At 41.4% G+C, this 26363-nt stretch overlaps 1 protein-coding gene across 1 annotated transcript in view; it reads left to right on the top strand.

The window, feature by feature from the left end:
- Positions 1–848: 848 nt before the first annotated feature.
- LOC121955007 (ankyrin-3-like) overlaps positions 849–26363 on the top strand; it is a 161614-nt gene continuing 136099 nt past the window's right edge. The window contains exon 1 of the mRNA XM_088086433.1: positions 849–1782. Coding sequence (XP_087942559.1) covers positions 1714–1782 — 69 coding nt within the window. The 5' untranslated portion in view covers positions 849–1713. The remainder of the gene's footprint in view (positions 1783–26363) is intronic.

Here is a 26363-nt window from a genome sequence, read left to right as displayed (position 1 = left end):
ATTTTCGAGTTGATGCATCTTTGCATTTGTTTGTGTCCATTTCTGTCTTCCCACTGGAAAAGAAAATAGATTGTTCTAAAGATACTAGCCTTCCTCTCTCTGTTTTGAGGCCAAGGCCTAATTGACATCAAACAGCATGGTGGGGATGGCATACAGCTCGTCAGGAGCAGGAGGGAGGGAGGGATGGTTAACAGCAATATACCCCCAGAATAAAGAACCTGTTGTTTGGAGGGAAATCACAACAAACCCTGCCTCTCTCTGCCTCTGTCTGCTCCCCATTTGTTTTTTCATTTGTTCTTTCATCCTCTCCATCCCTCCCCGGTTTGTCTGTTTCACTGATATCACATTGTTTTCTCGCCCGTCCTACCTCACTCCTCTGCGCTGTCATTTTCTCCCTTTTCTGTCTGATCTCTCCCTCTGTGTCAACCAGGGCTTTTTGTTCCCATTTTCCCCCGTTTTCTCCCTGATCCACTTGCTGTCCTCCTGCCTCATTAGCGAGGTGTGTCATTGGCGGAGAGCTGGAGCTTGTTGAAGCCGGGAAGGCGTGGTCTTTCTGTCTTTTTGAAGTCTCTCTCTGTCCATTGAGTCACCACACAGACATTTTAATAGTTGGATTTGGATATTATCAACCTTGTGTCTCCATTTCTTCTTAACCCGCCGCCTGCCTGCCACATACACACACACAGGCACACGCACACACACACACACACACACACACACACACACACACACACACACACACACACACACACACACACACACACACACACACACACTTCTATCAGCCCAGTCAGTCAGCCAGTGCCGGGCGCAGTTCTGTTCCAGTTTCCAGTAAGCTGATCCTGTTGGCAGAGGCTAGTGGGGAGACTTCCTTTTCTGGAAGGACCTGATGCATCGTGTTAATGATCCCCTTTCTCTCTCTCTCTCTTGCTCTCTCTCGTCCCTCCTCTCTCTTTTTCCTCTCTCTCGACTGGAGAGTCTCATTTCATATCACAGCGTCTGAGCAGGGAGCAGAAATCATCTAGCCGGCAGAGTGAAGAGACAGGATCATGCCCCTGGCTTGTCTCTCTCCCACTAACACCAATAACACAATTTCACAGTCTTATCTGTCTTTCTTTCTTTCTTTTCTCTGTCTCTTTCTCTTTGTTTGTATCTTCTTCCCATTTTTTTTGTGTCTCTTTTGGGAGAGTGTCTCCAGTCTTCAGCCTCAGGTAGGCAGCACCACATCCAGCCAGGAATACACTCCTTCAGTCTACTTCTCTCTATTTTCTCTTCATCACACACATCCTCCTCCTCATCTTCCTCCTCCGCCTCTCTCTCTCTCCACTCTCCTCTTGCCTCCACACCCTGCCTCTGAGTGCGCCGGAGAGAGTCGCCAATTGCGCACGGCAAAAAGCAGCAAGTGGGAGTGGACCTCAGCGCGCAAGTGTGTGTGTCTGTGAGCGTGGAAAGGAAGAAGAGGAGAAGGAGGAGGAGGAGGAGGAGGGTGAGAGCATCAGTACAGTCCTCCCAGTCTCTCCTCTCTCTTCACGCGCACACTCCCACTCTGCATGGAACAATCCTTCCTTCACTGCTTCTAAATGGACATTTCTGTGGCAACGTTTCACCAGTGAAGACAGCAGCTGCTCGTTGCTCCGTTCCACAAGCTCCTACATGCTGGATTAAAAAAAAAAGTGAGGAGAGGAGAAGGAACAGGGGGAGATATCTCTGAACATGAGTGAGGAAGCTAAGGAGAAAGCAGGCGGCGGGAAAGCAGCCCATCGCAAGAAGAAAGGCAAAAAGGTATGAGAGAGAGGAAGCGCTTTCTTTGTCTTGGCATGCTCGCTTTTGCTCAGTTGTTGCTTCGGCTCAGCAAAAGATGTTTGAATGGGAAGTGCGAGGTTGTTGGGTGAGGTGGGAATAATGGGTGAGGCTGAAAAACCCATTAGAAAGTGACTGAAGGTGTGTTTTTGTGGATTTTTCTTGTTTGATCATGCATTCTGATCAAGTCATGATTCATGAGCATGTTTCAATAAGTGTAAAATGAGTGGGTTTTTATTATGTAAGAGAATATTTAAAGCACACCTGGCTGTTTTTTTTGTGGATATTTCTGTGAAGGCTTTTTACATTTTTCTCCAATGAACTCGCATGTGGCTCTGACATGAGGAAGAAATATTTGTTTAGCCTCACCTGGAATGCTACCAAAGCCCATTGAAAAGCCGTCTGTCAGTCACCGGTTATTATTATAATCCTGACGCTGCGACTGGTCGGTCTGGTTGTTTTGCTCAGGGTGATTGGCTGGGGGAGCAGTGGTATGTAAAGTAGAAGGAGAGTGTGTGTGTAAGGGGATGTCCTCGGGGGTTAGGGTGGGGGCAGCTGAATGCACGCACCGCACAGGCATCTGGTGTACTGTCAAACTCCTCCACAGCTGTGTGTGTGTGTGTGTGAGAAACACATGCATTGATTGTAACGTATGCATAGCTGTCTTGTTGTTTTCCTCAGGAGTTGTTATTGTGGTTTTTAATTGAAGGTGCTCGGAGCCACAGAAACATGTTTTGACTTATGAAGTGGAATGTTTGCACTCTCATGTGTGTACTTATATTTGATTTTCGGGTTGTGGTTCACAGTTAAACACCTCCAGCTTTGTGGTGTAAGCATTATTAAAGCACGTCTCTGGCCCACTCCTGCACCTCCCATGCTGTTGTGTCAGTGTGGCGAGCCTATGATAAATGTGTTTTTGTGCTGAAAGCCACTGATCATACACTAACAGTGTCACAAAATACACCCTGTTCACATACGCACACACAAGGAGTGTTTTCCACCCCATTTGAGCTCGGATTGGGGTTGATGCTACATTCATGGTGGCCCCTGAGATCAGGGATTTGCTGGACGGGGAAAGACCAAAGCAAAGCAGAGAAGCAGCGGATAGCCACTATACATTTTACAAGCCTGAGTGAATCCGTTATTGAGAATTAAATTTATTCTGTGTTTCCCATTAAATAATTTATAGCTGCTGTGATATGTGTCACCCTCAGTGGTGGAGCTGTCAGCCCGGCTGCTTAATGACAGCAAGAGACACAATGTTCAAACCGTTGACTTCAGAAATGAATGTTGACTTAAAAAGACGTGACACAGTTAGTGGTGGAGGGTTTGCTGAAAATTAATAAATGTGAACAAACTGAACCGTTCACCTCAAAACCAAACTGATAAAAATGATAGTGACAGTATGAATGAAATAAAAATTATCAAAGAGAAAGAAAGTGCAGATATAAATATTTATTTACAGGCAAGTATATATTCAGGGGATTTACTACATGATGGCAGTTTGTTTGATGTTATGAAATCAAAATATGCACGATGGAGCCAGACCATCACATGTTCCAGGCCAATGTCATTAGGGATTTTAGCGTATTAGCTGATAAGTGATGAAAAATTGTTGTATGGGAACATAATATATAAATTTAAACTTATATAATATAGAATTGTGTCTCCAGTCAGAATAAGCCTTCTTTGCCAAGTACGTTAACACTTTCAAGGAATTAGTCTCCAGTTTTTCTTTACTACCATTGTATATACACAGAAATAGAAATCCAGCTAAAAACTAAGACAAAATAAAGGCTGAACAAAGGTGAAATCTAAACAATTAAAGGTCCAATGTGTAGGATTTATAGGGATGTATTGACAGAATGTAATGTAATACATTAAGTATGTTTGCTTTAGTGTATAATCATTTTAATATAAGAATTGTGTTTTCCTTACCTCAGAATGAGCCCATTAGATCTACATAGGGAGTCGGTCCTTTTTAGTCCGCCACGTTGCACTGTCTTGTTTCTACAGAAGCCCAGAACAGACAATCCGACACTGACTCCACTTAAGGCTATTGGCATTTTTGCGTTAGCGGCTTCTTTGCCAACAGCATTGGGAAAACAAATTTTTGACATGAAACCATTTAAATCAGTGTTTTTACCGCTTTAAATCGCCTGGTCAATATATTTTGAAGAGGAAGAAACCTCTGCTGATAATTTGGCTCCAAGTAAAAACCTGTTGAACAATGAACACTGAAACAATTGAAATCAGGAGTTCAAATTTGGCACACGAGAAGTTTCAGCTGGTTGCGATTTGCAGTCCTCACTGCTAGATGCCACTAAATTCTACACACCGCTCCTAAACTACCATTCATGAAATTAATAACATTCGTAGACAGTCAGTAGTGTGATGGTGCAGAGTGCAAAAGGGTGCAGGAATAAATATGGAAAGATTAATGTAAGAGGTTACTTTATATGCATGAGGTGCATGGATTTTCAGTGAATACAGCGTACTTAGGTTTATATTTGACAGTGATGATATTCAAACAATCAGATCTCAGATTTTTAAACTCTTAAGCATCAGTATCAGCTTCAGAAATCCAGTGTTGGTGTTCTTCATTATACAGACTAGACACAATGAAGTTTGACTAATATTGAGGCCGAGTGTTAAATTATAGTTTGGAAACATCCAAATATTATGAAGACTCAATTCCTCTCAACATCAACTCCATTACCCAACGGATTAAGATAAAGGAGGTTGGGTTAAATTCACCAATAGGATTATCACTGAGACCAAAAGTTCTCCGTTGATGTATTTTCCCCAACACGCCTCGGCCCGTTATCTCTCCCACACAAGCTCCAGACTGCAGCCATGAAGCCGAAAACAGCAAAACGATGCATATTAATGCTTTCTACATATGTATGTTGTTTGTTGTGTGTGTGCTTGTGCAAACGTGTGTCCATGTGTATCTATGACTCACTGTGCGCATGCGCGTACCACATAACTATGCCAGATGTGTTAATGATTGTAGCCATGGCAACTAGTCTCTGAGCGAAAGATGTCGAGGGTGAGAGAGAGAGAGAGTGAAGTGAAGAGGGGGTGGACTGGTGAACTTGGTGGCCAGAACAGAAATATATTTTTCATGAGGCAGCCGCTGTGACGGGGGGGTGGGGGGGAGCTCAAGGATACAATCAAACATCTTTTGACTGAAGGTCCCAGACTTATGGCGATTACGACGAGGCTCGTAAATCAGTGCCAAACAACATATTGTGTTTGTGCTCGTCAGTGTGTGCGTTTAAGTCGCGCGTGTGTGTGCATTTGTGTGTTTGACAGTGTGTGTAGCACTTTGATGTGTCTCCAAATGCTCTATGATCTTAGAGAGGCTTAATGATAAGAATTTGATGTAGTGATAGAGATAATGAGGTTTACATAACACGCAGACACACAAACACACACTCGGTATTAACAGGAATTCGGTCGCATATATTCCCAGCACGCACAAGCGGCTGTTGGGTCGAGAGAAAGCTTTTTATCGAATAGTTGTACTCGTGTGTGGGTTTGTGCATGCATGAAGTACACTCTTGTCTCTGGACATCTGGTTCTCTGTGCTCTGTTGGGTTTTAGTGGAGTTAAAGTGGACATAGAACAGTTTTCTTGCACAAAAGAAGATAGAAATAAGGGAGAAAAATATGCCTGCAAGACAAAGACAGACCCCTGGGAGACTTATATGGAAGTATCTCGCTTCCAGAATCCTAACAACTATAACTAAGCTCAACAAAATTCAACTTCTTGACTTAACGAAGAGAGAAAATGCTTATAATATCAAGGCAGCACAAATACACACCATATACCCTCATCTAGAGAATTACATAACTGTTCTGTACATTTATATACAAGCTTATAGAGCAGACAGAGTAAACTTTTATTGTGTGAGCCTGACATTACAAGTTAGATGATGGACAGAGAGAGAGAAGTGCAAACAGATTGCCCACTTCAATGGCTTCTCCCAAATAAATCTCCTCAGCAAAGTAAACACACCGTTATATAAGAGATGCTGGCACGCCAATGCTTTAGAAACACCATCGTTTTTCCAGGTTTATGTCTTCCGAAAATAAGCCGCCCTCAACTGCAAAGATGTGCGGTATGTTTACACTTCGGATGATTGTGTAAGGATTGTGTAAGTTGTGTCTGTCAGGAAAAACCTAAGCAGAGCTGTTGGTTTTTTTTTTTTTGTCAAACATACTGATGGAGGGAGACAGCTGAGAAATGTGGTCTCACTGAAACACCGAAATTCTGTCACAAATAAGCCACTGCTGCTGATCATATTTCTCCACAGTCAGTATATTCTGCTGCCACTTCTTGCAGTATATTTCACACTTACAAAACAGCTAAAAGCGACACAGAGAGTTCATTTACTTGTTGCTATATATTTTCTGTAAGTGACATGTAAGCCAGAACTTTTAATGCGATGGATCAGCCGCAAAAATAGACAGAAAAAAAAAAGAGTAAAAAGATGACTTTAGCTCAGCCATCCACTTTTCACTCAACTGTATACATGTCTCTTTTGTGCTGCCTCTGTTGTCTTATTCCTAATGAGACAGCCAGGCAGCCGAGCTCGGGCGGCTCTGCTCTTTGTCTTGGATGGAAAAACCCTGCTAGAGACAGAGAGCCCCGCGTCTGGAGGACTGGTGAAATAAGCCGTTCTGTGACAGTGCCTTCAAAGAGAAATGGCACATCACATCCCCCAGATAACAGCAGGGCACTGGTGAATGTGCTGATGGAAGATGTAAAGTGTGTGTGTGTGTGTGTGTGTGTGTGTGTGTGTGTGTGTGTGTGTGTGTGTGTGTGTGTGGGGAGAGCAAACGAAGTGCTGCTTTTGTTTTTCAGATTAGGCTAATGGACTTGGCACAGATCAAATCCTTAAGAGGGGTAGGTAATGCTACATGGGCTGTTTGGGGGAGAGTGTGCAGAGAAAAGTGTGTGTGCTTTAGGGAGAAATGCAATAAATACAGCAAAGTGCTGAAAAGAGATGGAACAATTAATGGATTAGTTGATCAATTCGAATATAATCTGAAAGTGTTTATGATTACCTATTTTCAGCTTCACAAATATAAAAGTTTGATGATTTTCTCTGTTTAAATCATCATAAATTGAATATTTGTGACGTGTGTAGGATTTATGGGAATATATTGGCATAGACTGAAAATAAGTTTTCTTTAGTGTATAATCTCCTAAAAATAACAATTGTTGTGTTTTTGCTACCTTAGAACGAGTTTATATGTACATCGGGAGCCGGTCGTCATCCACGGAGTCTGCCATGTTGCACCACCATGTTTCCACAGTAGCCCAGACAAACCAAACAGTGACTCTTGATAGTGCTATTGGCTTTTTTGTGTTAATCACCAAAGTTAACAGCCCCTCTCTGACATACCGCACAAAATTGCAAAATCATAGATTTTTAATGCGAAACTTCATGTAACAGGTTGCTTTTACTTGGGCCATTTGCGTATTCAGGTTGGCTACCATAGTTAACAGCCCCTCCGCAATGAGACCGATAGAATAACACAGATTTTTTAAAATGTGTAACTGCGTTATTCAGTGTTTTTACCAGTTCAAATCGCTGGGTACATTTGTTTTAGAGAGGAAGAGACCTCTGTGGATAAAGAAATTCTAACTGAGAGAAGTTTCAGCTGGTTGCAATCTGCAGGCCTCACCACTAGATACCTTTGATCCCCCTAAATGTTACACACTATTCCTGTGAATTTCAAAATGACACATATATATTTTTTCAAAGGTCTGAAATGTTGACTTATGTTGAACTTTTTTGGGGGTATGATGCCCAGCTTGTTCAGCAACCTTTTGCAGTAGCACACACATAAAACACAAAAAAAATCTATTGAGCTTAAATATTGATATTGGTATTAGGCCAAAAATATCCTGTACCCTGTGATTCCCCATCACATCACCTCCTTGACGTTCCTCATTTCTGCAGCATATCCTGGATGCAGCTTAGAAATGTGACGGCTTATATAAAGCCGTACACGCACACATGCACATGTGCTGTATCAGAGTGTGGAGGAGTTAGTAAGTGCACATGTGTGCTCCCTCGGTACCTCTATAAATGTATGCATGCATGTGTGTAGGTGGGTGTATTCCTGCCGTTCCTGTGTGGATGTGTGTTTGGGGAGGTAGGCGTCGCAGAGCCTGGGCACAGCTGCACGCCCCGGGGAGAGGGCAGAGGGATCAGCCTGTCAGAGCTCCATCACTCTCAGATGAACTGTCTCTGTTCCTCTCGTTCCACTGAGGGAGGCAAGGAGAGGGGGATGAGGTGAAAAAGAAGAGGAGCTAGGGGAGGGAGAGATATGGATGGTAGCGAAGGAGGTGAAATAGAGAGGGCTGGAAAGACCAGAGAAGTGTGAGTGAGGTGTGAGCTGGGGGAGTGACAGAGGAGTAGATGGAAAGGAAGGGGCGAAGGAGGTGTGAAGGAGGAGTGTTTCTTTCTCTCTCTGAAACTCCCTTGATCTCCAAATTGCTATAGGGTAGATATGTGAGGACGGTATGCTTCATCAGGGTATTTGTCAGATGGTCAAAGAGCTTCAGGAACCCCCTCCTTTAACACTTTTCTGATGTCGGAATTTGAAGCACTTTCTGAAACCAAGACTATCATTCTTCCCACTTTATACAGCACACTTGATCTCATCCCTATGAATCAGTTTTTGATGCTTGAAGAGCTTTTTGTGTTGTATCTTGACACAAAGCGACTAACACCTACCTAGACAAAATAACTCAACCAGGGCTGTACCCGACTCAGAATTATGCCAGTCAAATCTGGCTGTTCCGTATGAATATGCATTGATTCATTTTGTTTCCATACTAAGTTTTAAAGTCAGTGTGACAGCGGCACTCATGTCATATAGTAAACAAGCATTTGCACACAAGCACACAACATTTGCTGACACTAGATAACAACAAATGCCAGAGACTGTCATATTAACTTGCAGTGAGCTGTTAATTCACCACCTGTTCACCTTATTGTGTGGGGTCTCTCTCTGCACCACTGCGTGAATGTCTGCAGCTGCGAAGAGTATGAAAGCCAAGAGCACTCACTCGGCAGCAAATCTTGGGGACCAAAATGTCCCCAGAAGTACACTGCACAGAGAAAAGCAACTGCTCGACTCCGACTGGTGATTCGAGCCTTTCACTTTTCAGGGGCCGCCCTAAACTCAATGTTGACTTTTAGCTTTACACAGGACATGAACACTGGTCAAAGTCCTGTGCCTGATACCAGTAGGTGTACATTGGAACTGGTTGAAAGCCCTGTGGGTCTTATACCGTCTTATGCAGATTGTGCGTCTATATCTGACACAAAGGTTCACAAACAAGCAGTGTTCTTTTAGACTTTGGTAGTAAGACGAGGCTGTAGTGGTTGACTGGGTCTGAAGATGAGAAAGTCATTATGGTTTAGGTTTCTCCTGTAGGTTCCAATCACTCGAAGTGCATTTTACAGGGTTCCCATGGTCATGAAAATCATTGAATATTTTTAAAAAGTCATGGAATTTTGTTGTGTGTAATGACATAGTAATGTTTCACGTAATCGAACATAATGGAATATTTATTTACTGTAGCTGATGACATAATGATGCCATTACTTGTGTTGTTGTGTGACATTTCGTATGTTTGTTCATTTTCTCCCTGCATACCCTCTTTTTGTCATGTATGCCAGCTAACTGAAATTATGCTTGAATCTGATATGTTTGAAAGATGCCTGGCAAGTGGGGCAAGATTAAAAAAAAAATGTTATGAGGTCTTGAAAAGTCATGGAAAAATCTTATAACTTTGTCAATGAAAATATCTGGAAACCCTGCTTTTGCATTGCTGAGTGCTGTGTGATTTTCCACTCTATGTACCTTGCATTTTTGTAGAAATGCCCTTAATACTTGGAGTTGAACAAAACTTCAGCTCAGAACAGAAAAGGTGCCCGAAGTCATCTGTGTTTTTTCCCATTGTCTGATCAGATCAGGTCTTTTGTGTTGGCACTGACAAAAATTTAGTGGAGAAGGGTACATGCCTTGTGTTAAGCTAACCTAAGACCACTTTTAATGTTGCCCTAGGCAAGCAGAAAGACATATCTGAACAAATTGTAGCCTCAACTTATTTTTAATGTATTACCAACTGTAATTAGGCCCAATGATTGACAGCAGACTGACTGCAACACAACCTAAAACCTGCAAAATGCGCTTACTTTTTTATTCTCACAAGTATTGTGTCATTTAAAACTTCTTATGTGGTCGGACAACACATACATTCAAGCCTAATTCAGCCCCAAAACACCCCAATCAATGGCAAAGTGCAGTGGAAAGCTGCAGTGGCCGTTCCAAGCTGCAGCTGTTTGATTCTGCAACAAAGTGCAGCCAAGCTAAAAGTTTTGGATATTTTAACTTTTAGTGGCAAATTGCGGCCAGATCACATCCGCAGTCAATCAGTAAACAATCTTGTGACTCCTATGACATGTTGACTTATGCTGCAAATAATTTCTACCTGCCTTAAACCCATTAACATGCTTCCTGGCAGCAGAAAAATGTACCATCATATGTTTGAGTCCTGCATGAATGTGTGGCTCACTGGTTGACTGCTTCCCTTGCTGTCTGCCCAGTTTCTTTAGTGAATTGCTAATAGCTTGCTGGTTTAATCACAAGTCAGCTTTCTGGATACAAACCTGAGGCAGCTGCTGTTGTCAGACAAAGACATGCATTTATACGCTCGAGTAGGCTTTAGCATGAATACGAGTAATACAATCCACACAAACAGAAACACACAATCACACAGAGACCGCAGATAGAAATAGAAAGGCCACGGCTGACCAACAAGGCTGTTGAACCAGACCTAATCAACAAAAAAGGCCTAACAAGGGCTCGCCACTCTTATCTCTATCCATCCGACCTGCCACAAACCTCTCTCCACACTCGCCCCCTCCATCAACAAAAGCAGGCAATTTGAAGAAATGCCTTGGTGAGTTTTTTTATGTTCTGTTGGCGAGAATGAATCGATACCAGTGAGAGCTCCGTGCAATTTAAAATGAGTTTCTCTCCCTGTAAGAAACAGCCAGAGCCGGCATGTATCTGTCGATTAAACACATGTCAAATGTTTCTGTAATTAAGAAAAGGTCAGGCATCTGTGTGGAAATTAAACTTCCAGATTGCTGAATAATATTTTGGGTGTGCTTTTAAACTGAATATAGCATTTCATCTGAATGAAATCACTGAATCACTGTCAAATTTGAATGCAAAAAGGCCCAACATCTTTAACCCGGGGCTGCTTGGTGACCTAGACGGCAGTTGCTTTGAGGCGTCTACAGTGTAATAATTTTCCTTCATATCCACACTACTGGTATTTTTCTCTGCTGGCAGTCGCTACTGCCTGAACCCCGCAGCCTCTTCCGTTTCCCACAGCTCCGTCCGGAAGGCTCTTTACATCTCGCTCTGTTGTGCTCTCTCAGCCTCTTTTTCCTCTCTTCTTCAAAAGACTCCACAGCGCGAGTCAGTAATGGAAAACAAGAGTGAAAAAAGAAGAAATAGAGAGTTCCACTGTCAGATTTAGAAACCCCTTTTATCGAGTTTGGGATCCTCCTTAAGCCTCTCCTGGCTCGGCGTTGCCATGGCAACTGTTAAATGCAACAGAGCAGGATAACAAAAGCTTTTGTTCTGTACCAAAAGCAATAACAGTGGTTTACGCTTGCTGTGTTGTCTGGCGACCTTGTTGTGACCGCGGCATTGTCTCACCTGATTTCTCAATTATTTAACATCAGTGCCTCTACTCTGGCTTATACGATTGTATGAAAAACACAGCATGTAAACAGTTAAAATCACTGGTTTATTTTTAGTCCGTGCTTAAATTAATGAGTCACGCATGCAGCGGCTGGTAATTGTTCTCCCCAAAAAATTAGCACCACAGAAATGGATGTATGAGTTGTTAATAAGGTCATGATGCAAGGACTGTAACACCCAAAGTATTGTGTGAAAATTGACAAAGATCAAACTGTTCCCACACTAATTCCCTCAATAAAGCTGCAGGCAAAAGACATCTTGTCACATGATGTAAATTCCTGTTCTTCATGTCTGATGTTCAGGCTGATTGTGTTTATACACAATAAATGCGTACAGCAAGCTGTGTGCTGGGTGAAAACAGTGAAGATTTCAGTGTGAGATTTCAGAGCGGTGACTGCACCGGGACCTTAACGGTGCCAGCGACAGAAAACCCAATGTCTTTGTAATTAAAAGAACCTATTAAACACAGTTTAATGAACTGAAAAGGAGGAAAGGGGGACCGCATCCGTCACTGTCTCTTTGGTTCTCAGGTGTTGTTTGTTTGAGTCAGATGATGTATTGTGAGATCAGGAATACATCCACAGTGGAACCAGGCCAGATGGCTCACCCCAGATTCTTCCACGGGATGAAGAATGAATAGTGAATAAAGGACGTAAATGAAATGAAAGATGAACTGTGTAATCCTAGTCAGAGGAGATAGCTGCAGTCGCTCCCAAAAAGGCCATGTGTTTAGACCCTTCTGCTGGCTCTCAGCTTGAAGATGCACTTAACAGCAGGATCTGGCTTCCTCCAAAATTCAAATTGTCTGACAGGTATCTGCAGAACTGAGGCTGTGTTTTGAAATGTGGAGCAGATTGCCAATTTAGCTCTATTCATGCTAAACTGCTGCCGGAAAACCAGGTGAGGGAAACATCCTGGAGACGTGCTTCACTTTCTTCAGTGTTTTTCATTGATGCTTTTAATGGTCTAGTGTTAAACCCTGTTTAAACCCAGTATTACGATGTGTGTCTGTTGATCCGATTCCAAGAGGGCAGCGTAAGTACAGCGTAAGTACTTACAGCGTAAGTATGTAAATGCATCCAATGCATCCTCAATGTGTCTTGAGATCTGATGGCTTGGACAACATTTGGTAGTGATCTGGGCTGCACCTGTCCACATGCTTTCAGCAGTGTGTAAACTGATGTGTCCTGGGCCACTTTGAAAGAAAGCTTCTCCCACTCCCCCTCAGATCAGCAAACTTTTTGTTGCTGCTGTTAGTTACACAGATTAGACACAGCACTAAAGGACAATACCCGAAGCCATTCTTAAGTGCGGATATGAACCTAGAAAAACACATTTTAAAAAACAAAACAAACTTCATAAATAGAACCAAAATATTGAGCTGTGTCTCCATGATATTAGGTCAGTTTACAAACAAGGATGTGAAAACCATCAAAATAAATGAATAAAAATGGTGACACCTTATTCTTAAGAAAGTTTGGAATAAAATATTTTGAAATAAAAAAAATGTTTCTTATTTTATGTAATTTATATAAACATACTCAATATCTGGTTGTAAATTCCATCACAGAGGGCGGTGAAAGTTAAAACATTTTAATTCTGAATTGCAGTGCCGTCTACCATTGCTGATATTCTCCGCCGTCCTCACCTAATTTACTGTTCTCCCCTGCTCCACTTAAACAAGATCTGTTTTGCAGTCTACTGTCTGCCTGGTCCCCGGCACAGAGCTCATACTCCCAAATCATATGATGGTCTCATATGATGAATGAAATTATGTTTATTTGCATATACAGGGGAGAGGTAAGATTCGATCACGAGTAACCACTTGAGACGTGTGGAGACGCATTCTGATGTTAGGTGGGTACAGCCAGACTTAGAGCTGTCCATTGGATCACCCAAAATGCATATTAATACCAGGTTTAAGACAGTTAATAGTGTCTAGACATGCCAAATTAAGACCAATGCTGGCCCTTATAATTGTGTCTTTATAGTACTAAGGTGCTTTTTTACCTCTTACTTTACGTTCTGACAGACACGTTAGGGATTTTTTTTTTCCAGGGAGCAAAGTGCTTCGTCCTTGTACTGCATGAAAGTCAAAGGAAGCTGGTCAGGATGGATTGTGGGCAGAGAAAGTGCAGGGGTGACAGGGTTTACATCCTGAGTCCTGTGTTCAGTTAGGTTTAACCAACAAAAGCTCCTTGGTTAAGGGTAAGAAAAGATCATGGTTTCGGTCAATCGATCACATGTCTAGTGCTCTAAATAACTGTTGACTTTTTCTACATTGGACCAAGACTGTGGTCTTTCCATAACTTCAACCAAATGCTATGAATACATAATATAACCATGAATAAATTAAATCATGCTGTATTCGCTTCGAGCAGATATTGAATTGCAAAAGCGGAAATTGCTGAGAAACTAATTAAATCTGATGTCATTGATCAGTTAACTGATATCTTCAGTTTCAATTTTGCAATGTTTCCTCATTATGTTGGCGAAATCTAATTTCCATCAGACTCCAGCAGGGATTCTACAATGTTACGCTTCCCCTTTTTCTGGTTTTATGGTTTTTCCCAGGCTGTCAGGTGGCTTTCTATTGGGCCAACCCTATCAGTGGGGCTCTTGAAACTGCTACAGAGAAGAGCTGCGGGGGTGGAGGGCAGTATGCCGACTGGGAGGACCATGTTAAATGCTCCCCTTTTTAGATTTTGGTTCAGGGATGACAGCAGCGTAATGCGAGCCCAAGGCAACATCACCTGAGCCAGATGGTATGGTGGCACTGGGGGAAGTGTATTGGGAAGAATAAGTAGGTGAAGGCAGAGGATGATGATGGATGAGAGACAGGAGAAGACTGGGATCTTTACGAGAGAGTGAGGCGTAGAGATCCACGACAGGTGAAACCACGGGGGATTGAGAGATGTTAAGCAAAGAGTGGGAGGACAGGATGAACGTATGCAAGTTAATGCTCACATGTGTACATCTAAAATAAATCCCTACAGGTGTGCATGAGATCCACATTCCCAGGGGCTTCGGTGACAGCAACGGTACAGTTTCCTCTGTCACATAATTACATAACTCAAGTAGTCATCTCCTTGCTGCTGTAGTGAAACTGTGACATTTGTCAAGTTTCAGTGTAAGAACAAAAATCTCTTCAGTAGCACTTTCTGCCTTTCTCTCCTTTTTCTCTCACAGCTACAGAGCAGAGCAGCCAGACTGATGGGATTTGCTCGATATCGATATTGATAACTCAATTTCTGTTGCAGACGGACCAGTGTGGTTTTAATTTGATGATATGCCATGCTCCTCTGGGATCAAGTAAAAGGTGCCTCTTTGCTTGCCATTTATCTGGCCGGAGACATTGTGGGCTTTTTACTTCGTCTAATGCTACAAGCCAACTTTAATCATTAATGATCAGACCATTTCAACCTTTATTACCATGTTGAAAACCTTCAGGGTACCTCTTACCTCATCCTCTCTCCAACACACCATCCGTTCCCCACATCATTGACTTTAATGAGGAGCCAGCAGTGGTTATATGTGCTCCATCACCTGCTTCGCTCAGCAACACACATCCCAGGATGTTATTGCTGTTCGTCCAAAGTCCACTGTACAAATAACAGTGATGTAATGGCCCATTAAATGAAAAGGCCAAGCCATCGGGCCAGCTTTCACTATCCTGTTTCAGATTCCTGAGAATAGTTGGGTATGTAAATATCTTGTTTTGTTTCTCTGTAAGGCTGGACACAGAATAAATGTGTTGTCATCGACATGGTTTTGTTATTTTCGTCAGGCGACAGCATGAGCATTAGATATTGTTTTGATTGAAGGTGATAAATGCTTCCTGCTAACCGGCAAACAGAATTCCTGAGCAGCTGTGTGTAGAACCTTGACAGGAAGTTGGCTTTCAATCACGACTGCTGCGTGGGAGTGCTCAGCTACGTCTGTGAAGGTTGACAATGATATCAGCATTTTTGAAAAACTTGTTTCCTCTCTTCAAAACTGCTTGACTCTCACATATTTTTGTTTAAAAGCTGCATTTTCTGCATTGAAAAGCATGAGATCAGTATGGATGGTTACTTGAAACAGACTGCCTTTTTCCATTAAATTAGCTCTGGTTCTTGAACTGGTTTCTTCAAACAACACATGATGCAAGTAAATAGTACTAGAAAGATGGTGACCTGCATTTATAACCAGGCCCCCAGGAAATGCAGTAAGCTTTGGAGCCAATTTTTGTTGTAGCTAAACAGTGGTACTGCAATTTCCATTGCCATTGGGCCCAAAAAGACTTTCTCTCATAGACTTACATTAGGAAAGAGATGTCTGTTAATGAGTGGATACTTTGTTTTTTAATATCATAACCCCAGCAAAATGATTAATTTCACTATCAAGAATTAATCCATTTAGTCCAATACCAATTGGAAAATCTAAAAAAGCCACCAGATAAAATTATTTGATCCCCATTTAAGATAGCGGAGCGCTCAGCTGGAGGTCAGCCGCTCTGCAGGTGGAAGTTGGCTGTGCTCGGTGGCCGTAAGTCTTTAGTGCGCCTGCTCTAAGGGCCCAGTGATGCGAAAGCAACACTGGTCATCTGGGTAATTTCAAACACAGCAGTTGAACCATTTTGGCTTCGTGCTCTAAGCATCTCTCATAGGAATAATCAGGGCCCTGCCACCAATGCTGTATCCAGGTCTCTTAACCTGCAAGCTTTTTGTTTTCTCATTAGTTATAGATACAGGTGAGTTTTTATCCCTCAAAAGCATAGATCAAATATTAATGATAAGAAGATGAAGAAGACTATTAAGCACAAGACTCCATCCTCTCTCTACAACCTATAAAATATTACAAGACCGCTGATGTTGTCACTGTTTGCATTTTAGGTCCAGGAAAATCTGCTAATTTTTGGTATTTTTTGCTGGGAACTAACTTTTGGGGGTCTTAACCACTCTACTCTTGATTGAAATGCTCCAAATGGTTCAAAATAAGGTGCAAAAACCAGAACAAAACTTGTTCTGTGTTGGTGGAAAAGGAGTAAGAGCGGAAATCATGGATTTGAAATTGATCAGTTATCATGCAGTGACTTCTAGCCACAGTTTCTATCATTGTATGCACCCACTGTGTGTCTGAACTCTGTTTACTGAGCTTGCAGTTAGCTGAGGTGTGAAAGTAGCATTGCCCAAGGCCTAAATGAGGCATGTGGGAGTTGTGCAGGGATGGCATTATGACTTACACAGTATGTACATGTTATGTGTTTCTATTTTGCTTGCATATTGTGGAACACCCCAGTGTATATCTGCAGGAGCTGGTCGGTCAGTTTCTTCAGTCACAGGGTTTCTCCTGCCTTGTGGTCACTGACAGTACACACACAATGTGACAACCTCCAGCTGTGAGGGTGTGAGCCTACTAATGAGATACCCTCTGGACCTGAATGTGTGTATGTGTGCGTTTGTTTGTTATAGAACAAACTGGACATCTTACAAGAGGTGATACATTCATTCTGTCATCAGCTGCTGCGATTATTATGCTATTGACTTATCGTCTGATACGTCATTTTGTTGATTTCAATATTGACCATTGTCTTCACATGCATGTTTGTATAAATAAGTTGCCAAACATGGTGCTAGAATAAACAGCAGGTTTTCCCGAATTTCACTTGAGTGCAGATTCCCTGCTTAACTGCCAAAGTACGCCAGTCTCAAGAAAAATAAAACACTTCAAAGATGACACAGCGTAGATTACTTAGTCTTTTGAATTCAGTTTTTGGTCAATTTAAATATATCTGCTTTTAAAATCCAACATTACATAACCATGCAGTTAAAGCAGTCGATTCATACACCTTAAGTACATGCAGGGGGAGTGAGAATGAATTACTCTGGGTGATTTGATGTGATTAATATGAGTAGGTAGAAAATGAAGTGAGGGAGGGGGCATGTGGGCAGTACGGTGGGATACAGCAGAGAGGATGTGAGGATGATGTGATGGTGTCTCGGAGGCAGCTGGGGAGAAAGGGGGGAGCTGAGGGAGGAGAGAGGAAGGCTGACTCTTCTTCACCCACTTGTGTCATGAATAAATCACTGCCGAGATCTCCTTGCTGTCTAGCCCAGTGTGGACCAGTATGCTTTCATAGTTATAGCTCATCCCAGATGGCCTAGTTTACCCACGGAGAATAAGCCGTAATTTACCAGCTGGGGACTCTTTATGATTGCTTCATCCATCATCAATTACCCCGCACATCTGAAATCAAACACTTATAAAGTACGCAGGGTAGATTTAACAATGTGGACATCCCCGGTGCTGAATATTACCTGCATGAACAACAGAAAAACACTGTTCAGAGGAAGATAGATGAACCTGACAAAATAAAATAATGGCAAGAGGGAAGCCAAATAATACCCAATGTATGGACACAGAGCTTTTGGTGGCTGCATGCACCTGAATCTAACATTAAACATAAAATGCCTGTCTAAAAATCACTGCCCTCTCAGTCGCAGAGGAGGGTGTTATATAAAAGCGAGTGGGAAGATAAGATCAGCGCCAAAAAGAAAGAAAAAAAACAGTTAAAATTACTAAATGATACAGTCTTGTCAGCCCAGTACAGTACTGCACACCCATACAGACAGTAATGGAGTTGTAGAGGAACAAAGAGAAACTATTTCCTCCCTCAGTGTCATTAAACAATGGAGACATCCTCCTCGCTGACCAAGACAGAGAGGGATTGAGCAGTTCTAGAAAGACCTATGTTTCACTGTGGCTGTGATAGATTGTGTTATTTGTCATGGCTTTAGCACGTGTGTGTGTGTGTGTGTATGTTTCTTTATTACAGAGGCATGTAAAAGGTACAGAGACAAAGACGCAAAGCACTTTGTACTATTACAAAGAGCCAAAGGTAAAAGATTTGTTTTTCTGCTCTCTAATGTAAACATGTAATCCATGATTACTCACTTAAGCCTCAAAACCTCTGGAGTCCTCTCGAATATATGATTATGTATTGATTGTTGACCACAGCTCAATAATCTCCATTGCTTTTGTCATTCTACTGTAACATGAGACCAAATGCCCTAGTCAGGCCCTAATCTTGATGATATTTCTTCTTCAGTTTTTTAACGTGTCTTACCAAGCCAACTTTTATACTAATACTACTAATACTACTACTACTTAGAAATAATAAAATAATAATAGTACAACTTAATTTGTTTGACACCTTTCAAACTAACATAAAATAAACATGAAATAAGCATAAAATTATTCATATAATGCCATAATTAATGCAAAATAAGGAACAAAACCTAATTGGTAATAATAGTAACATTACATGCTCACAGGATTCACTTGAAAATAGACAGAATGAGCATAAGAAAGGGCAATTAGGAAATTCAGTATTAAAGGACTGAAGCTTCTTAAGAGTTTTAGCTTTAACATTTGAATTGTTAACCAGTGGTGAACTGTGGACTCTCACTGCTCACACATTGTCTCTTTTGTTTAGTCTCTATGTCAGGCTTCCTCTCTGCATTACTCATCAGTAACGTACCAGAAAAGGAGCTCCAATAAAGTACTGACCTAAACATTTGCTTCAACAGCCACCTGTGGGTTCGATCAGTCCCTAAACATGTGCTATAAATATTTAATACCGTACACTAGTCAATAACATTAAGCAGGACTTTTGTTTCCTTTGAAGACAACACATATGTTTTGTGTTCTTTGTACAACTTTGATTTTGATATTCTCAAAATGCCATATCCACAAAAATGAATAAAATGTCAGTGTAATTTGGTGTTTCTGCTTTTGTTTGTAATTGTAAATTACTGTTTCCAGACAGTGTTCAGTGTTTTAATTATTCAGTATAGAACACCAAATGTATTATTTGGGGAGATAAACAAAGGCGTAATTTAGTGGGATTTCCTGCAGTTTTACTAAGCCAGATGGCAGGCATGTGGGACATGCTCACTTAGATTTGGAGGAAGGTCACCTTTTGTTTGCAAATAAAGCTACATAAACACAAACTCTGAAATAACAGAATTTAGTGTGTTTGACCATGATTTTCTGTCTTGAGTCAGGGCCCTTTTAAATTTTGGGCTATCCCTGACGAAAATTAATCGAATTGAGAATTGTAGAAAAAAAATGACATTTTTGGTTATCTGCCAAAAACATCGGCCTTATATTGTCCCTGAAGTATCTGAGCCAAATCCACCAACTGCAGATTTAGAGCTTCAGTAACCAAAGACAGTATGTTTTAGACTTTTATGGACTCATCTCACACAGTATGAAATGCAGGGAACGTGTACGATTGTCAGCCTGGTCTCACTCCCTATAGAAACTGCTCAAGTGGCATATTTTGTCACCCTGGGAGTCACCATTTAGCTTCTGTGTGAGACACACTGTTTTTTCCACCAGCTAAAATGTAAACCCATCCATGTCATTATTAGATGCTCAGAGCAGCAGACAAAGTGTGTAGAGCTTGAAAGTCCACTAAGGGTGTGTGGGATTGGAGATGGATGGGCTCAGCAAACACAAGACTTTGACACAAGTGTCCGGTGTTCAAGAATAACAAAAAAACATGTTGGATGCAGTGTTTGTGCCACTCAAAGCCAGATGTTTTGGGGCGACATTAGTGATCTTTGCCAAACCTTAATTAGTTATGTTGCCATGCAAAGCCAGGAGTTCTTTGTAACATCTGTGATATTTCCTAAGACGTTTTGTTGGCCAAACCTAACTGTGGACCCCTTCTTTCTCTTGACCACTTTTCATCATGATACCATGCAAAAGACTATCCCGGGGGTCTTTTCAGTAAAGTCCTGGGCTGCTGCCCAAGCATCAAAATATGACCTGCAGGGATGAGATGAAATTGGTTGCTATAACTCCTATCATCTATAGGCGCCTTTATTCGACTGTGTTCAGTCATGAACTTGTCCTGGACTTGACTTACTGTACTCGACCATATCCCTGTATGTAAGACATGAAATCTGAAGTAGCTACTGAAGCGTCTCCAGGGTTCCTCCTGTGCCCTACTTCAGTCGTCCAGATGGCAAAAAATGTTAAAAATGTATTACTTACCCAAAGAGGCATGGACAGACAGACATTTCAAGCTGCATATTTTAATTATCCACACATCATCGATCAGGTGATCTCTGAGAAGTGTCATTCTCCATGTGACTATCTACTACAAGGCCACACTGCTGAAATTGAATTCAATCCTGGTATTTAAATCTTAATCGGGTATTTAATTCAATAACATCAACACCCAGATAGTTTTCTGATTAGCATCATCGTAATAACAGCCCTCTGTGTGTGTGCAGAAACTTCCAATACATTTCAGGGAAAATATTATTTCCTAACTGAAACTGGCAGCTAATTGTCTGCTTTACCAGCACAGTCACAGTTTGAATTGGATAAAGACAGCATTAGTATTGACCCTACATGGGCCTGTGACTGAGTAATGCGCTGAGAGCTGAAGGGGCGAGGCTGACAGCGTGGTAGACGGAGCCAAATGAAGTTAACGTGACTTTTGCTCCACTTTTGAAATCAGCACTTAACTGGGTTTACACTCAAGCACAATTTAACTGTTTGATGAATCACAGCAAACAAGGAAAAAGGAAGAAGCCAGAAGCATCTGAGGATGAGGCAGAGAGCTGCTCACTTGGATGAAATATCCATATCCAACTTTGTAGTAAGATTAGCCTACTGTGGAGTGTTTTATATGAAAATCTGAAGGGATTTTCTCAGTGTCAACGGGAATGAGATTGGAGAGGAGGAATGATCTAGGTCCTACAGTACGGCTTTACCTTATTATTCCATCTGTAATACCAACTAATTGGAGCTGTCAAGCCGCTGATAATCTGTATCTGAGTGCGCCATTCAAAAAGGCACTGCACAACCTCAACATTTCTAAGAGAGATGATTAGAGAGTGAGTGTGAGCGCTAGAGGGAGAAAAAAAAGCATGCTGCTAGTGAGTGGAAAGGCCAAGCCCAACAGTGGTTTGTCTGACAGAAAAAGTAATGAAATAGATTGGTAATTCAAGATTTTTCCTTGCTTTTTCTCTCTGTTTTTGAACACTTTTTAAGGCTTCAGTTTTTCTGTGTAATAAAGAGACATAATGACAGCATGTGGCTTCAAGGTCCCGACAATAGCATATTTTTATGATGTTGCTGAAGTAGACGTAAAGGTCCAGTGTGAAGGTTATGGGAGCATATGGAATATGATAAAATAACGTTTTTTTTTTTGGTTATAATCACCTGAAAATAAGAAAAGTTGTGTTTTCATTACCTCAGAATGAGCTATCTATATCTTCATAGGGAGTGAGTTCTCATTCACAGAGTCCTCAATGTTGCACTACCTTGTTTCAGTACAGTGGCCTAGAAGGGACAAATTAAGAGAGGGCATTCACATTTTTGCATTTTTGCATCAGCCACCATAGGAGGTTGGAATCACCAGAGGCCCAACCATATGATAATATCCCAATACTTTCTTCACTATTTTATTGAGATTTCAAACAATTTGCGATATGTTGAGTATGCCAATAACATACATAGAAACATAATGTGACTTATTCTCTTTTTTTAACTAAAAATAATGCCCCCTAGCGAAACATTTGTATGCATGTGCTCTGTGTAATAAGATAAAGCACAAAGCAAAGATACGTTTCTCACTTGAAGCATTTTATTGCAGCAAAATTGACTGAAGTTGACTGAATAAGAAAATTTTATTATTATATAAGCTACCAAAAGTTTAATTTGTATTTGCAATATTAATGATTGATATGACAAAAGCCGAGACTTGGCAATACTTAGCATGCAAAACATCCCAGTGCTATGCATACTATAATCTTTCCCCAAGCCCTGGTAGATAACAGCCCCTTCTCAACCAGCCAAATAGTGTCAGAAAACCACAAATTTTAATGTGAAACTGCTTAATTCAGTGTTTTTACTGGTTTAAATCACTTGGTCCGTTTGTTTTGGAGAGAAAGAGACCTCTGTGGATATTTCGGCTCCCAATATAACTCTTGTGAACAATGAGTTTACACTTTGCATATTGGAGAAGTTTTACTTGATTGCAATTTCACTGCTAGATGCCACTAAATCCCACACACTGCTCCTTTAAAAGAATCTATTTTAAACAGCAAAACCTTCAAGTCACATGTACCTCATGACACTTTGCCAACTTTTTTCAATCAATGTATCCATGCATTCATCCATCCATCCATATTCATCATCAGCCTGTCAAACCAAAGCGAAACCTTCAACCTTCAGGCGTTCACACTCTCTGACTCAGTGCAATAAAACATTATCCACTATCTGACCTCCTTTTCTCCTCACACTCGCTGCCTCTCTCCGCACGACTCTCCCTCTTTTTCTCTCACTGTCTTCTTTCTTCCCTCTTCAGTTTCCTCCCTCACTGTCAGCCTCCTTGTTTTCTCACAGCTGCCTCAGAGTGACGGGAAGGAACTGTGAAAAAACTGAAGGAGGGTAGTTTTTGACTAAGACGCCTAGTAACACACACACACACACACAACCATGCTGTCTCAACATCAAAGCTCCCGTCACTCTCTGCCTGCCGACAAGCCAGATCACTGGGCAGCCTCGGATGGAGAGGGAGAGAGGTAGAGAGTAAGAGGTTAGAGACAGAATGTAAAACAGACAGATCACTGTCGAAATGTTCTTTGTTTGTCTGGGCATCACTACGTGCATACTTGTACGTGCTTCACAAAGCTGTCGTGGAAATGCGTATGCTGAGTCCGATGTCTATTTCCTCTTTTGGCACAGCCAGCAGCCACTCAGCCCAGCATGTGGCATCTGGAACCTGCCTGCAAGCACACTCTAACAAGGCCCCCAGAGTGTGTGTGTGCTTGTGTATGTGTTTGTGTGCATGATGGAGAAAATGTCCGTCTATCTGGGCTGAAAATGTGCATTTCACCCGTTACTACCTTGCGTTGTTGCATGTTGATTCTGCAGCACATCAGAAAGCATTAGCAGTGATGCAGATCAGACGGAGTGGATGGTGTTTCCTCCTGTTTACGAGGAAAGACCTCTCTCTCTCTGTCTGTCTGTCTCTGTCTCTGTCTCTGTGTGCCCTGTCTCAGACGCTCACCTCCTCTGTCTGGGTCAGCCAGTGATACTTTATCATCTGCTCCCTTCCAAAACATTCATCACTGTACGTGTCTGACACTGCAACAGCATATGGCTGCATGAAACAAAGCTTAAAGTAAATAAATGAGCCATGTTTACACAAGATGTGTTCTAATAATGCTTTATCAGTATTGCCAGCTGTTTGTTTTCTAAAAATAGATTCAGATAAGTACTTCACTGCTGGAAAGACTGCCTTTTCATAAAACTGGGCTGTCTATGCAGAAGAAATACACACAATATTTTTGACACTGGTACTTTATGAGAGCAAAAACTGCTGTGGCATTTGCTTTTGCTTATGAGGTAAAAAACCTACAACTACCAGAATGCATTGTGCGACACAAGATCAATAAATACTCTCAATGGTGGGTGATGTGATGCTAGCTAGTTTGGCTATTTTGGCACAGAAATCAACATGGTGGCCAGCTGGTAACACACGATCTTGGATTACAGTTAAACTTTGAGGTAAATTTTTTTTTTTTTAACATTTTAACCCAAAAATAGGTCGCACAGTTACATAATCTTAGTTCATATTTGATCAACACTGCCTAGTTTTACAGTTTGATCTCAGTTTTTAAACAGAAGCTGAAAAAACAAGAAATAGGAAATAGCCTGGTGCAAACTTTCCACTCAAAAATTCTTGTATTACAGTTAAGCAATGCTCTAAAATGTGTTTCTGAAGACATTTTAGGTGAAAAATAGGCAATACAGTAAAAAAAATATCTTTGTTTATATTTGATCAGCACTGCCTAGTTCTACAGTTTCATCAGAGTTTTGTTTGAGTTTTAGACAAGGAATGAGGGACGGGTCTTGATCCGATTCTATACTCTTTGTGTGTGTGGGAGGGCATACAAAAATACAGAAGTACAATCTATAGCTTGAGCAACAGCCCAATAGCCAGCAAAAAGTACTGCTACTACTTTCTACTACTATTTGAGCTGGGAGATGGGTGGCATGGGCATCTGAAACCTCAGCCTGTATGTTTTATAAATAGTGTCACAGATCTAATAACCTGTTGCTCTGTTTATACTTGTATTTGAATAAATGTTGCATTCTACCACTGTTAATTTAAATGTATACATTTAACATTTTCAATGACAGCGTAAAGTATTCTCTACAGGGCTTGAAATTAACTTTTTTGTCCACCTGCCACTTTTGCTGGAGAGTGAAGCAAATCTAGCAGCCACTTGCACATTTTACCAGCATTAGGCTGGCGGCTGGTGCTAATTTCCAGCCCTGATTCTCTACTCAGTAGAAACAACTAGTATTTTTCCTTGTCAGAATTCATTATTAATATGGAAAGTAAAAAAATGTTCATAAGGTGCATTAAAAAGCATTAAAATAGAGCTTATTTATATGTAAAGAAAAAGTTCCTGCGAGAATCCCTTGACCTCCCAACAGAGGTCCAGTCTAAGCCCCAAATGCCATCAAATCCCGGCAGTGGTTTTTGCAATGCCGCTGGAAAGATGGAGGGCAGTTTACCACAGTTCATTTACACATTCTACCCACATTGTTGTGATACAAAGTTGGTTAAAATCTGCAAAGTATCCCTTTAAAACTGCACATTTAAACTAATGATTTGTCATTTAAGCCAGGGTCGGGCGCTTGGTCATTACAGAGCAGCCACTGTTTGCATGTGCTTGACAGCAAGAGCCATTTCCCACTTTTGTGACTGCTAAGTTTAACAAACACTGTCTTAGTATGTTTATAACAGTTTACATATGCTCTTTGTGAAAGCATAACTGTTTCTTTATGGGAACTATAACAGTTATAAGCACAGAGTCATCGCCAGACTGTGTCTGTACTGTGTTTTGGAACTGAGGAGAAAAAATATATAATTTTCCCAGCTGAGGCCAAAACACGCTTAAACAGGCAATAATATGAACCATTCTTTTAAGAGGAATCTGTGTTGGCTTAAAAATGGATTAAAATGACTGGCAGCACAGCCCTAAAGTAGTTAAATATGCCAGACGCAATTGTGTCTGACATGTTTTTTATCCGGCTGTAGGCTTGTAGAGAAGACAGGAGGCATCAGGTGTGCACTGAGACGGCCTACTCTGAATAAGCAGATAAGCAGCAGATAAACAACACTTTGATTCCAGGGGGTTTGAAAAACATCTGGACTGGAGTCTATGAAATGCCAGTAGCAGGACGCATGTTTTTCTCCTCCCTTGCGATGGTCTATTCGCAGCTCTCGTGTGCCTCAATGTTCCTGTCCTTGTTTCCATGGAGACCAAAAGAGGTGTGGAAAATTCTGAAGCCCTTCTGTGGTCACTGGCTTTGTCATACATGCTGCCAGCCGCCACCACTTACCTTTAATAGCCCTTCACAGCCGGACACTTTGCAAAGGCACCATTTCTTGACATTGCTAATTAGAAAGAGCAGGTGGTTGTCGCAGCTCCAGACCACATTCAGTGTGCCTGACTCATATTTTTTAAACATCTAAAGTGTCAAATATTATGTTTCAACTCATAAAAATTAACACGGTCACAATTTGTCACTTTTAGACAAACGTGTTGCTTTGAGACATGAAGTCACCACAACAATTAGTCCAACACAGATTATTCCAGTCGAAATTCCCACCAGCAGGTGCAGCTTATAGTGCTCCCGCTGAACACTCAACCCTCATTTTGATCTGAATTA

The sequence above is a fragment of the Plectropomus leopardus genome, chromosome 13 (genome assembly GCF_026936395.1).
Source record: "Plectropomus leopardus strain MGB_pleo_1.0 chromosome 13, ASM2693639v1, whole genome shotgun sequence".
NCBI classification, from domain to species: domain Eukaryota; kingdom Metazoa; phylum Chordata; class Actinopteri; order Perciformes; family Serranidae; genus Plectropomus; species Plectropomus leopardus.
The sequence above is the reverse complement of the archived record's forward strand: the minus strand, read 5'-3'. Positions and strand labels throughout refer to the sequence as shown.